General features: G+C 48.8%; 1 protein-coding gene across 1 annotated transcript in view; it reads left to right on the top strand.

Annotated features, from left to right (window-relative positions):
- Nucleotides 1-12,639, top strand: part of Adcy1 (adenylate cyclase 1) — a 128,821-nt gene extending 116,182 nt beyond the window's left edge. The window contains exons 19-20 of the mRNA XM_021178187.3: nucleotides 1,292-1,416; nucleotides 3,639-12,639. Of these exons, the coding sequence (XP_021033846.1) occupies nucleotides 1,292-1,416; nucleotides 3,639-3,941 (428 nt within the window). The 3' untranslated portion in view covers nucleotides 3,942-12,639. The remainder of the gene's footprint in view (nucleotides 1-1,291; nucleotides 1,417-3,638) is intronic.
- Nucleotides 12,640-13,997: the final 1,358 nt, after the last annotated feature.

Raw genomic sequence — 13,997 nt, 5'->3', positions numbered from 1 at the left:
CAGATGGGATGCTATAGATGCGCAGGTCCCTGAGGGCCACCAGACCCTGACCCATGGGAGAAGCTAGGCTTCGTGTCCTCCCCTCTGTGCATTTGAATATGTTCTTGGTGCCAGGACCCACACTCTGAGCAACGTAGTTTCAGTGCTATGTCAAAGGAAATCTAAGAAGCCACTACTACTTTAGGGGTCAGAGAAGTGAGGTATACTGTGGACATAAAAGCTGTAGTGCCAGACTCCCGGTGTCTCCAGAGCAGGGCCTGCACAGGGCCAAAGTGACGGTGATTCCGAAATATGTCCCCTCCACACAGTCAAGAGAAAGAAGGGGAGAGCGCTTTAATGATAACATGCGTCTAGTTCTGACTGATGCCCAGGAGGGGCCTCAGACTACGCATTCCATATTTGCTGTCACCCTTAAACCTCGTCCAGATCCTGGCCCCTGGTTACACTTTGAACAATTTAAACAGAGACAGGAGAGAGTCAGTCTGGCCACTTGGGCAAATGGGAGATCTACACAGCAAAGATAGTGCCACAATTATTTCTTAAGTACACCAGTGTTTTCAAGTAGTTGCCCTGGCTCATCCTTGTACACTTGGCGGAATTTTGCTTTTTCTGATAAGAGCATGGGGGATTTCATGGCAGACCAGGACTTAACGATGGTTGTTATCTCTGGCTCTGTACCTCTGAGCTGCCCTTAGAGGCATCTTCTTCAATGTGTGGATGAGACGAATGGCTGGATTTAAGCCAGCGTTGTCTCCTCTTGTTATGGGTATGGGGCCTAAGTAGGAGTCAATCTCAGTGAACAGTCTATAACAAAAACTTTCTCAGTAACTCTAAACTTCAATTATGGCACAAAGTTTCCTTCCTCCAGTTTCTAACAAGCCTGGTCAGTACCCTACTTACCTCCTAAGCAAGCTTTTATATATATATATATATATATATATATATATATATATATATATTATATTAATATGCATCAATTTAACTACTTCAGGTTTCTCCTGAATTAACAGGACCTGGGGCCTTTCCTTAGGGTTAGGGATTGCTCTGGAGGCCAGTGCTGCTGCAGGTATGGTGGGCAATGCTGAGGGGGCTGCCCACTGCCTACCTGGGGAGCCCTGGACTGGACTGGAGTGCTAAAACCTGTGTTAGGTTGGGGGTTCCTTTAGAATGGAGCCTGACTCTCTGTGGCCCTCAAACCAAGACTCAGAAAGGCATGCCTTTTACCAGGCACAGTGCCTACTCAGTCACCAGTTTCTAGCTGCCCACAGGCTATGCTGTGACTGTTTTTCAGGCATCAACGTTGGCCCCGTGGTTGCTGGAGTGATCGGTGCTCGCAGGCCCCAGTACGACATCTGGGGAAACACAGTCAATGTGGCCAGTCGGATGGATAGCACTGGGGTCCAGGGACGAATTCAGGTAAATCATCCAGAAATCCAAAAGTCACAGGTACCCATTCCTCAGATGAGGAAACTGAGGTATCAGTAATCTCAGGTGAGCCTGGGCTCTGGGACCAATCAGTGGTAGGACAGACTAAGCTAAGTATCTTGGTCTTGGCTGGGGACCTGGACAAACTGCTAAGCCTGGCAGGTTGCTTTTGTTATTTGATTTTTTTCCATGCATCATTGGGGCCACTTCTGAGTGAGTGGATGTAAATTCGAGAATTACAGGGAATTGGGGGTCACTAAGTGGCCTGACAGTCTAGCTTTTCAGTGCTCTCTCTTGTTTCAAAACTATGGTTTCACCTGGGCTTGGTGGCACACACCTTAAATCACAGCACTTGGGAGGCAGAGGCAGGTGGATTTCTGAGATCGAGGCCAGCCTGATCTACAGAGTGAGTTTGGGGACAGCCAAAACTATATAGTGAGACCCAGTCTCAAAAGCAATAAAGAAACAAGCAAACTAAAAGCCATGGTCACCATCCATCTGCCATAGGAGACCAGGAAGGAAGAGGTGTTTCTCAAGTGTTTAGAGAACAGGACAATAGACACCCCCACCGCCTCTGAGGAGCTTCACCCACATGGGACAAGACTCGGTGGCTATGACACATTCTAGGAGCCATTCTGGTCTTCATCGGTGTCGGGGAAAGGTCCAGCCTTTAGTGTTTCTCCCTGGAATAACATTAGACCTGCCATTTAGATGTAGCTGTGCAGGTCGAATGGAGCTTATGAAGGGTGCCCTGGCATCCAGCCACCCACCAGAGAACTGCAGCCTCCAGGGTTTTGGAGCAACATTCTCATTATTCAGGTGCATTTCCCCCGGTTTCAGGACTTGTGGAATTAGAGCAGGAACACAGGACACCCAAGAGGACCGCCCACACTGTGACTAGGTCACTGCCACAGACAGGGTGTTCTGACATCATGGCTACTATGAAGTTGAGTCTCCCTGGGCGTTGAGCCTTCGACTCACCATGAAGTCTCCACATTCTGCACCTGTGAGGTGCAGGCATGTGTTCTGAGGTCTGCTTCCAGCACCAAGGTCTGGGGTCCCTTAGCAGCTCTGCAGTTTTGCATTGATGACATTTTATTTCCTACCCCCCCCCCCAGATTTCTTTAATTGTGGTAAAATACACAGATCACACCATCTTTTCACAGGCACAGCTCTGTGGGCTGAGCATCCACTTAGTGGGGCAGCATCTGCTACTCTCACGTGTAGGACATGGAGTATGGTGTTACCATGGAGAAGATGCTCGCACTCCCCTACGGCCTTCTCCAGACTGGTCATGCCCAAAGAAGGCTCCCCACCCCCGTGCCCACCCCACTGCTTTTGTTGCTGTAGTGAAAGGTTTATTTTTGATTTTTGCTCACAGTTTGAGCATGAAAACATTTACATAAGAGTCTGGCAAGGTGGAGGGACAAGAAGACTTAAATTCTTTGTCCTAAATACGTTTTTCTAATACTCGACTAACGAGGCTCATATTTGATATTTTTACACTGATGCTCAGTTTCATGTGCAGGGCCACCCTCCCTAGCTCTACCAGAGTAGAAGAAGGGAGCTGGAGACAATTTCATTGTTTGGACATAAAATGTGGGGAAAGCCAAAGCCAGGAGACAAGGAGGTGTAGAGCCCCACACCCCCTTGCTGGCTTAGGACTGTGCCGTAGATCAGGGATATTTCACACTTCATCTTGTCTCTGGTGTGGGGAGGCAGAGATTCGTGGAGCCAGTATACTTACTGGTCTGAAGCTTGAGAAAAGAGGAGCTAAGAGATGCCCATTTTCTTCTAGCATTTTTTGTCTTCTGTATGCTTATGACCTCCTACCAAAGGCTCTATTCAGTAGCTGTACTCCATTCCCAGAAACTAAGGGTGCCATTCCCAGCACCAGACTACCTTGCTGAGGTATCTAGATCCCTGATCCAGAGAGCCTGCCCATCTACCTTTAACACTGGGGCTAGTCCCACACAGCCCCTAACTGGTACACAAAGCAGTCACAAATGCTCACCCAAGCCATGCTGGGTCTCTAGCCCCAGCTATCCCCACTTGCCCATATATGAAGTAGCTTTGTCCAAATATCACCAGGATTGGGCAGCCAGGGTGGAAAGTGAGGTGCAGGGTCAAAGGTCACTGGGGAGCTCCGACCCTCCAGAAGACCCCCTCATTATCCATGACTAAGAGTAATGCTGACTTATTTCCCCTGGTAGGTGACTGAGGAAGTCCACCGGCTGCTGAAGAGGTGCTCATACCAGTTCGTATGCAGAGGCAAAGTCAGCGTGAAGGGCAAGGGAGAGATGCTAACGTACTTTCTAGAAGGCAGGACTGATGGAAACAGTTCCCACGGCAGGACCTTTCGCTTGGAACGAAGGATGTGTCCTTACGGGAGAGGTGGAGGCCAGGCCAGACGGCCCCCACTGTGTCCGGCGGCTGGACCCCCAGTCAGACCAGGGCTCCCTCCAGCCCCCACTAGCCAGTACCTGTCATCCACAGCAGCAGGGAAGGAAGCCTAGTGGAGCCCATGGGCCACTGGAGATGCATGCAAGGCAAGAATGCTCCAGGGTGTCACAAGCCACCATGGCTCTAGCCAGGACCAGCCAGAGGAGCCAAGTGGCTGGGCTGGAGGAGAAGTATTGTCTGAGTGTGGCCTGAGGCCAATGGGAAATGTGCCCAAGCCACCCTTTGGGGCACACTGAGCTCTGTCTCTTCCTAATGACCTGGTTATGCCTGGCTAGTGTTGCCATAGGTGGTGGGTCCTTGGGAGTATCTTCCATGGTCACAGCAAAAGCTATGGAGGTCAAGCTGGCAGAGGAGCCCACCATGACTGAGCCCCAAGTCAACTGGCTTATGGGTGGCTCCAGCCCTGGTAAGCCCTGGCTTATGGGTGGCTCTAGCCCTGGTAGGTCCTGGCTTATGGGTGACTCCAAGCCTGGGTAGCAGCTTCAAGTATGAGTGCCAGACTGGGAAGTTGGCCCCGCTGGGCAGGGCCATGACAGTTGAGCTGTTCATACCATGGGCACAGCAAAGAGCTGGTCAGGTCTTGGTCAGGGCAGTATGGGAAGAATTGAAAAGACACCTCTTACTGCATGAAGAGCGGGGTTGCTGGCTTTCCCCAAGAGTAGGCTTTTGCTAACAGCCAGAGGCAGGTCTTCTGGAATTTTCGGGAGGCCCTACAGCCCCACTTCTGTCCTCCTGGCCCGTACATTCTCTTCCAACCCCACCTGGCTGCTGGCTTCTGACTGCTGTGACAGTGGACCCTCCTCTTCCTGTGCCATCACTGCACATTCAGAGAGGAGGGGTGTGTGCTGCCTTGTCTTCTCTGTGGTGTCTTGGACGCTGTAAGTCTAACAAGAATCAAGCCTTCGTTTATGTTAAGAGCGATTGACCCACTATACCCACGAGTGCTCTCCTTGCTGGAAGACTTGCTCTCCTTGGCCTAACCAGCTCTCCTCTTGGTGGTTTCAGAGTCGGCACAGTGTGCGTTCCTGAGTCTAGGTGTGGTTTCCCTGCTCCAGGGTGACAGGAAAGAGTGGCCCTGTTGACTGACACCTGGGACCTCCCACCTGTGAGTCCTAGTAACTGCAACAGTGAGGAAATCCCGTTGGGGTACAGGATTCTGGAGGAGTTGGTAGGAAGCAACTGGCTGGAAATAGCGGGATGAAGCCTTGCTTTTGAAGATACTCAGTTTCAATACAGGAAGGGAGGCAGCTTGAAGCAGGGCAGGTGAGCATAAGCCCTGCCTGATCTTGTCTATGGAGGCCCGTTTCCTCATGGCTCCCCAAGAGCTTGCCCCCTTCTAAGGGTCCTGAATCTTCTTAGAATAGGGCAGAGCAAAGCCTAGTTTTCCCCGGCAGGGTGCATATGTGGTGTTCTGGATTCAGCTCTGGCTCAAGTGTGTAGCTTTGTTGTTGCCTGGTCAGCCAGCATCCATTCCTGGGACACTCAGCTGAGGCTAGACTCAGGTCACCTGTGGATAGGAAGAAAACTTTCAGCAAGGGAGAGCTGGAGGCTGCATGCAAAGTCTCCAAGTCTCTGAGACTACACCTTAGGTGCCCTAGGGCGGTGGTGGGGCAGCTGTGAAGATCGCACATTCTCTCTGGACAGGGCTGGAGCTTGTGGGTGGTGGTAGGGGTATCATCTAGCACCTTCTACAGAGGAACTCTGACCCTTTCTGTCAGCCCACTGTGGCTAGAACCCAGACCCAGAGCCAGGGCCAGACTGACTTCAGCACTCCACTGCAGCCTTCAGGGTTGGAGAGCAGGTAGCTTCATCGTCCTCCGCTGGACATGTCTGGTTCCTGAGGCTTGGTATTTTGTTGTAACAGTGGTGGGGGAGAATGCTGGCTCCCAGAGAGCTGAGGGCAGCAGGAGAGGCTTTTGATTTCTCCCGTGGCCCTGAAGACCATCCTAAGATTGCATTTATAAGAAAGATTCAGGCTGTTGGGGGGGGGGGTCTGAGAAGGGGCAGATTCCTCGGAGCCAGAACCTGGGTAGACATGTGAGTACTCTTTCTTTGTGGCTCCTGCCTCCTGCCCGTCCCCATGTGTTCCTATCCTTGGGACAAATGGCTTTTCTCATGGGGCTCTTTTGCACTAGGACTTTCTCACCTTGTCTGTCTGTCTTGCAGTCAGCCCAGCCAGGAGCACCCAGAGCAAGTGAGTATATGGTGACTTTGGCTAAGGGCTGTGGCACTGTCCCTGACCTTCCAGGCCACTGAGGAGGGTAGAGAACCTCTCACACAGCCTGGAGTTCCTCAGAGTGGCTTCTAGGCACCCAGAACTAGCGCCTCTCTGGCTGATCAGATTAGGGACAGAAGAGTGGCTCTCAAAGATGCCCACATGACAGCCCCAGGTCCTGTGTGTCCTTTGCCACAGTGGAGGACCTTGACAAGGGGACTTAGGGTAGGTAGGCCTGAAGGATTGAGAAAGGATTGAGAAGGATTGAGAAAGTCTACACCAACGGGTTTAGTGCGGGCACAGGGCCCCTCAGAAGTGGAAAGATGGCCAGGCTGGGAAAGGTGATGTATGCCCAGGACTGAGTCTCTGTTGCTGACCTGAAGATGAGGACATGAAACACACTGAAGAGACTTGGGAGGACAGCACAGCTTCAGCCAGCAAAGAAGCCAGGATGTCACACATGCCCACAACCACAAGGAGCTGAAACTGGCCAAAGCCTGAGTATACAGCAGGTAGACCATCAGAGCCATGAGGGAGGAGGCCAGCCAGTGACCCCTGGATCTGACCTATATGACGCTGAGCAGAGCCAGCCTAGGTCGATAACACTGCAATCACGCATGCGTGTGTCAAACCGAGGCCACATGGGTGCATGGGCAGAGCCACCCAAGGTGTGGTCAGAGTGAGAGAAAGCAACCTTTAGGATGACACTGCCTTCTCTGGGCACAGGACTGTTCTGAAGCAGACCACACAGGAGCCTTGGCTGGGTCTCTTCTTCAGGGGCGACATCTCCATCATCAGCAATTCCAAACCCGCCTACTTCCTGTGAGGTCAGGAACCACACGTGCAGCCATAATGTTCCTTGGGGTTTGGTGATAAACAACCTTCTTTTTACTTGTGATAAAAATGTATTATATTGCCTTATTTATTTTTAATCTTGTACAATATTCATGTACAAATGTTAGAGCCATTTAGGTAGGATTCTCTCCAAATTATTTATTTTAAGATGCTCTGTAAATAGTGCGCCAGTCACAGGTGCTTGATCACTTGTACCAAAAATGAGGAAAAGCCTGGTACCCACTTCAGCCCCTGCTTGTAATGCTGTGGCCCTTGGGAAATGACCCTGTTGTGTTCCCTTCCCGCCCCTAGCATGCCTCCCGTGCCTGACACCATAGAATAGAACATAGCCCCAGAATGCTTCCAAATGCTTCCATGGGCTGTGCCATCCTGGGACAGTCCACTCCTGGGGTGTCCATACCTACAGGTGTATGTCCCCACACACGCAGCAATCCAGTTGTTTCTCAGACTCCAAAGCCACCAGGGCTTCCGGACCCCTTCTGTCATAGAAGCAATAACCATAACCTAATACTGTAGAGACAAGTCTGGCCCAAGCAGATTGCTATTCCAGAAACTACCTGTGCATGTGAGATTGCTATAAAGGACTGACATCCAAGTCCCCCATCCCTCCCAGAAGGCCTAGCTCTAGCTTCTTGGTTCCTACAGCCAGGATTGGTACACACACATACCCACCCTCCAAGATATAGCTGAGCAGACTGAGCCAGCCACCAGTCCTGGGCCCCACTATTGTCACTAAGGAATAAAGGTGAGGGCAGCCTTCCGATCTTTATATCTACACCTATCCTTGAATCGTGATGTTTTATGTGACTGAGGGTCGTGATGGTTTGTTTCAGTGTTGCAACATTGAAAGGTACTTGTGGCATATCCAGGTGGCACACCACCTTCCTCAGTGCCATTCTGGTGGGAGAAGGGCACCCCCGAGGGTATAACAGGAAAGAGCTAGAAAGGGCTGACAGAGGATTCAGGCTGTGGGCTTGACTGGCAGATATGAGCGGCTTTCCAAGAGCTCACATTGTATTTACACGTGAGCTGAAGGACTCTTGTACCACTGTCCTAACAGCAGCCCGCTGAGACTGTGCAAATGACTTGCTTTAACGGGATGAATAAGAGGGAAACAGTGTGGACTGTGGATCTGGGGAAGGTTTCACTCAAGTCTCCCAGCCACCCTCAGCAGGTACGTTCTAGGACTCTCCAAGTCCCAGGGACCTTTCACAGCCCGTGCAGAACTTCTGTCAGTGGACGTTTGGAGGCGTGGTTGTTATAGAGCAAGTGTGTACCCTTCACGTAATAGTGGCAGGGAAAGAACACTGCTACATACACTGCACACCCGTCAGCACCATGCTGCAGAAGGGATGCTGATATTTTACATTCTTACATGGCTGTACATATGTAGCCACCAGGAACTGACTTGCTCATGCTTTTTAATGGCTTCAACTTGCAAAGGGTGTGCTTGGCTTGATAAAATTAATAAAGAGCAAGGAGGGCAGATTGGATATTATGTGGGCCTTTGAAGCATCTTGCTTCTCTAGCTGTGACTGGCTTTGAATGTTTCTATAGCAGGCTTGAACCAATAGCTCATTTCTATTTACAACTATAGGCTTGGCAGTAGGTTGATGGTTAAAAGTGTGTATGCATATGCACTTGCACACAAACACATGTGTACGCACACACACAATTTTCATGGGGAATATGAGAGTTGATTTGTATTCCTGACCCCTTAGGCTGGGGGTTAGAGGAGCTGCTTGGAGATGTCCTTGAACTCAGAGTTTAGAAGGCAAAATTGAGCCGCCCTCAGCTGGCCTAGGGAAAGAACCTCTCAGGCGAAAGAGGTCTCAATCCAGGAACTGAGGCACCTAGATAACTATCTTATACATAAATCATTCCAAGCTCTTTGACACCAGAGAGAAAATGTGTTGATATGTTCACAGCAGACACGATGAATGTGGTAGAAATGAATACTGTTTGATTCAAAGCAACTCCTGTACCTATATAGTCAACCAGTGCCACATGGACCAAGACCAGTGTGGATCCAGAGGAACAGACCTAGAGCCAGGAGCCTTCCTAGGGGAAGGCAGGAGGTGTGTGGCCTGGCCAGAGGATTCACTCCTAAAGAGAAGGGTGGGCACAGCACAGAAGGGCATATTCAGGAAGGCTCCTGCTGGTCACTGGTAGGAGAATTCTGGAGAGTGTCATCTCACATATAGAGTTGGATGACCTGGGGTGGCCTGGTCCTGATGCTGGCTGATGACTGCTGCACGAGGGGTTCTTCCTGGCTAGAGGCCATCTGTGATGCTCTGTGGGCTGGAGGCAAGGAGGATGTGATAGGTTCTAGTGGCTGTTACACAAGGTCTGGTACACCATGAACACAACTTCACACAGACACACTGAGTCATGCAAGGCAGGTGTCGACACCCTGCAGAGTCTGCCTCACCTCCAAGAATTCAGAGGACACTTTTGAATGGATATGGGATCCCTGGCCTGGCCTTGTGTATGCCTTGTGAGCACGGGTCCAATAATAGATGAGATCTGTCACTCTGTGGTTCATTCCATAAATGCTTCAGATCCAACTTCAAGTGCCACATTCTGTCACTAAACAATTATCCAATCAACACATCATTATCTAATGACTAAGACATTTGGATTTTTAAGGTTTCTAACCATTTTAATCCATTCTGTTCCACACATACCAGATCTGTTCAGTAGCTTATAAAACAAAAATTATTCCACTAGAGGCTGTGCTTAATTCAAATCAATGTGTGTTCCTGTGCATGTGTGTGTGCATGTGGGTAGACATGTGCATGCATGTCTAATAAGACATAAAATTATTCTTCCTGGGGTTAAGATTACTCACTGAAGAAAAATAAATTTGAATATAGTGAGCTGTCACTTGGGACACTTGATATCCTATAAGCTGAGGCAGCATACACCATCCCCCTCCCTCAGTCCAGGGAGGGAGGGGGATGGGCACATCCCCGAGCCACTCAGCCTACTGCTAAGTCTCTTTTGCAAAAAGACCGCTATAATCGCATCATTCTGGTCCGGGTGCATAAAGAGACCCTGTTGCTCCTGTTTCTCTTGTCTTGTTGGACTGAGAGTTTGGGTGGATGTTGACTATTGTGCAGAGTAGGTGGTAACTCCACATGCCGGGTGGGTGTCCATCCAAACTCTGAGGAGGGAACAAAACGACATCAACCTCAGGTACATGAGCCCTTCCCTGCCCTCCATGTTTTAGGAGCTGACATGGAGGCCACACCTTTCACCTGGTGTGTCAGCTGTTGCCTGTCTGGGTTATCCAATGCGAAGAACAAAGCTCGGAAGGCTATCTTGGGTTGTGTTTCCTAAGTAACTGGAAAAAGAAAGTCTTAAAATTCAGAAAATTAACCACCATCATGCCACATCCCTCGGTCCTGCCAAGTGCTGGTCATTTAAAAATCTAATGAATGTACTGAGTTTTCTTCAGCATGTTGCTAGGCCTGCTCAGTCCACATTCAAACAAGGGAGGTCAATCATTACTGCCCCATTAGCAAACACCTTTAGGGGCCTTTGGTATGGGGGTAAATTGATCAAACATTCATTACTAGTACTTCCATTTAGTTTTGCAATTCCAGGGCCCCTTCTGTGGGCTCCTTGTTCATGGGAAGGAAGTGGTCTGCTAATACTCAACACACATTGTCCTGAGAATGTGAGGCAGAGAGGGAGGGACCAGGCCTCAACTGTTCATCTGATCAGGCCAAGCTGCGTGTTTTCTGTTGCAGTTAAGGTCTCGGCTAAGCCAAGTGAAATCTGTAAGAACTAGGCTGCTGTTGCTGCTATCTTCTATACAACAGTGCTTACCCAGTGTGGTGCAGGGCACTTCATGGACGTGGGTCTCTTGTGGGCAAGAGTTGCTCAAACTCCACATTTGGAGCATGTGGCTAAGTGCTGTTTGGTTCTGTATTTCTTGGCTTCTTGTTGCTAAATTAGAGCCTTTTGATTCCTTTCTGATCAGCTGCATTCCTCCAAAGTTAGAGACACCACACCGAGCAAGAAATTAGAACCCCGGCTTCAGCCTTATAGTGCCCTTGATAGTCTCAAACGTTTTGAAACACAAACTGACATTGTGTCTAGTGGCATCTTCTTAAATCAATTTTTTCTGAAAGGCCTGACATCAAATAGGGACAGAGCTATGGCATTCCTGTAGAGCCCAAGCCACACTGCCCAGCCAGCCTGGCTCCAGTTAAAGATCTTACATTCAATGCTCTCATGCTTCCAGCAGGCAGGCACAGCAGTGAGGGTGCCTTCCCAAGGACTTCCCTGGGGGGTTAGAGTTCTCCAGGAGTGCATAGAAAGCAAGGAAGGGGCAATGGTGCATGGCAGAAAGCATGGCTGCCTCTCCCATGTTACAGGAGCCCCAAACGCTTTCCAGGCACTGGTTCCTGCCAATGCCAGACTACATTCACTTCAGATGCATTGGTTTCCAAACATTTCCAGCCATTTGCTGAGAATTAGCATTTCAACGGACATGCTATCTGAGACTGACTCCAGAAATCTCTTAGACTTCATAAACTTGTAGGATTGCCTGCAAGAACATTTGCAGGCCACTAGATCTGCCTGGGGTGGTCCCCCCTGCTCCATAGCACAGCATTGGGAAGTGGGCCTGACAGCAGCCAGAAACTTGTTTCTCACCTCCCACCAGCAACCTCCACTCAGCCCCAGACCCCAGGCACATGAAGCACAAGTCTCAGGGGACTGTTCCCATGCTGTGGGGAGCCCAAGGAAGCCCCCAGCATCTCTTGCATACACCACTGGCAGTGTGGGCACAACTGGCCACCAGGAGCACACATGCCTGGGGAAGAGGGGCCTGCTCTGTTGCCTTCATCCCTGTTAAAATTGAGTATATGCAAGCCATTTGCACTACGGAATTGCATGCCTTGAAATTCCTAACTGTGTGCACCTTAGTTTGAATTTGACGTTATGTAGCATGCACAAAAGAATGGATGGGCTTGGGCTTGTTCCCAAGTCACCTCTACCGCTCATTGGGAGCACAGTGCTGCCCTCAGCCAATCCCAGGTTCCGTGGAGCCCGTGTGGCTCCAGCACTTACTGTGCAGTGGCTCCCTTTCCCACCGTGCTCTCTTTCCCACCGTGCCCACTTAAGCTGATTGCTCACCAATTTGCACAAACGGAATTGTTATGATCGCGTCTTAGCAGTATCTTGATTTAAAGTAAGCCCAAAGCCCACTTCTGGAGTTCCTTACTTAAAAGAAAAAAAAAAAAAAGGCATGTGTAAGCACCTGTGTCCTGTGTTTATCAAGAAAGCTTTGAGTCCCTTAGTGGGATAGAGGGTGCATGGACAAAGGGGGCATTTTATCCCACACGATACACTTACCAGATGCGTCCGTAGCTATGAGAACTCGATGATTATATTCACAATAACTCAATATCACTGGGTAACCTCTCACAATAGATTTGTATAATCAATACGGGTCTATTTTTATGTCAACTCTGTAGAGCACCTTCCAGTCTTTTTCAAGATTGTTAAATCGAGATGAGTAATTGAATAATTTGTCCTATTTTTATTTAAAAAGTGAATGAACTGAAATGTTAATGTGAATGTACATTTCTTAACTGCAACTTTTCTACTGAGTGTTTGCACTATACTCTCTGGGGTCTTATTTAACAAAAATAAAGGAGAAAAATTGCTTGACTAAACTCTGGCCATTTTCATTGAAAGACAAATGGTCGTATGCACGTTCTGAAGTCATCCATGACTCTTTTCCTGGGGTGAGGAGTTATTATTCAAAATGTCACATGCCACATGACCCCCGAGTGACATAAGCCATCTTCATTTTTACACCGCCACTCCTTCATATTTTTTAAACCTGGATTTTAGTCCTGGGCTTCTGTGAATCCCCCAGTTCAGATATTTCTCTTATTCAGACAACATTTGACTGTTAATATGGACTCTCCGTGCTTCTTGTAGTCTGAGGTATCATTAGTAGGATCATTTCTTGGATCTTTCAGAAGCTCCCGTAGCTGAGGACTCAGTGGTAAGCTTTTCACTTTACTCTCTGTGAAGTCTCCAGTTGCCCCTGTACGTGCTGGGCAAGCACTCCAGCCCTATGCTATAGCCCCAGCTCTCATTGCCCCCTCTTAAAGATAAAACAGTCACCTGAGCACAGAAACTGGTCACAGGTTCCTTTGAAAAGCTGAAAAATATTAACCCATCCCAGGTTAGCAGAATGGTGAGGGGTCACGTCCACAGTCACGCTGCCAGGAGGTATTTCTTTCAAGTTGTTTTTCCTTTGTACACTGTTTTGAGAGAGAGAGAGAGAGAGAGAGAGAGAGAGAGAGAGAGAGAGAGAAGAGAAGAGAAGAGAAGAGAGAGACAGAGAGAGAGACAGAGAGAGAGAGACAGAGAAAGAGACAGAGAGGAACAAGAGGGAGGGAGGAAGGGAGATGTGGTGTGTGTGTGTGTATGTGTGTGGTGTGTGTATGTGTATGCATGTATGGTGGTGGTGGTGTGTGTGTATGTATGTATGTATGTATGTATGTGTATGTACACTCTGGTATCAGGGAGAAGTGGGAAAACAAAACATAGCTTGAGGAACTGACTCACATGGCTGGGGCTGACACACCTGAGATGGGGCAGACTGGGTGACCGAGGAGGAAGTTAATTTTCAGCTTGCATCTGACTGCATGAGGCCACCCTCACTGTGGTTGGTCACCTCTTTACTCTTAAGTCTTTTACAAATAGTAGTCCCATTAAATCCCTTCACAGCAACATTTGTGTGGAATCTGGGCAGACAATCGAAGTGTAGATCTAATCAAACTAACAGAGCATTAACTACCAACATATATGATGTAGAGTTTTCCTCTTTTAAATAAAGACTACCTCTTTACTGTCAAATAAACTCATGTCCTAGTAAAAGGATTAAAAAAAAGATACAGGATGAATATTCAAATAAATTTTAATAAGGTCATATACAAAATTATGGAAAGTCTGGGATTAAGAAATATGACCTAGCAGAAACGTGGTCATCAGTAGAACTATTAATAAA

Source organism: Mus caroli, unplaced genomic scaffold (genome assembly GCF_978045245.1).
Source record: "Mus caroli unplaced genomic scaffold, Mus_caroli_1 scaffold_13, whole genome shotgun sequence".
Taxonomy (NCBI): Eukaryota; Metazoa; Chordata; class Mammalia; order Rodentia; family Muridae; genus Mus; species Mus caroli.
This window is presented reverse-complemented; position numbering and strand designations above follow the sequence as displayed.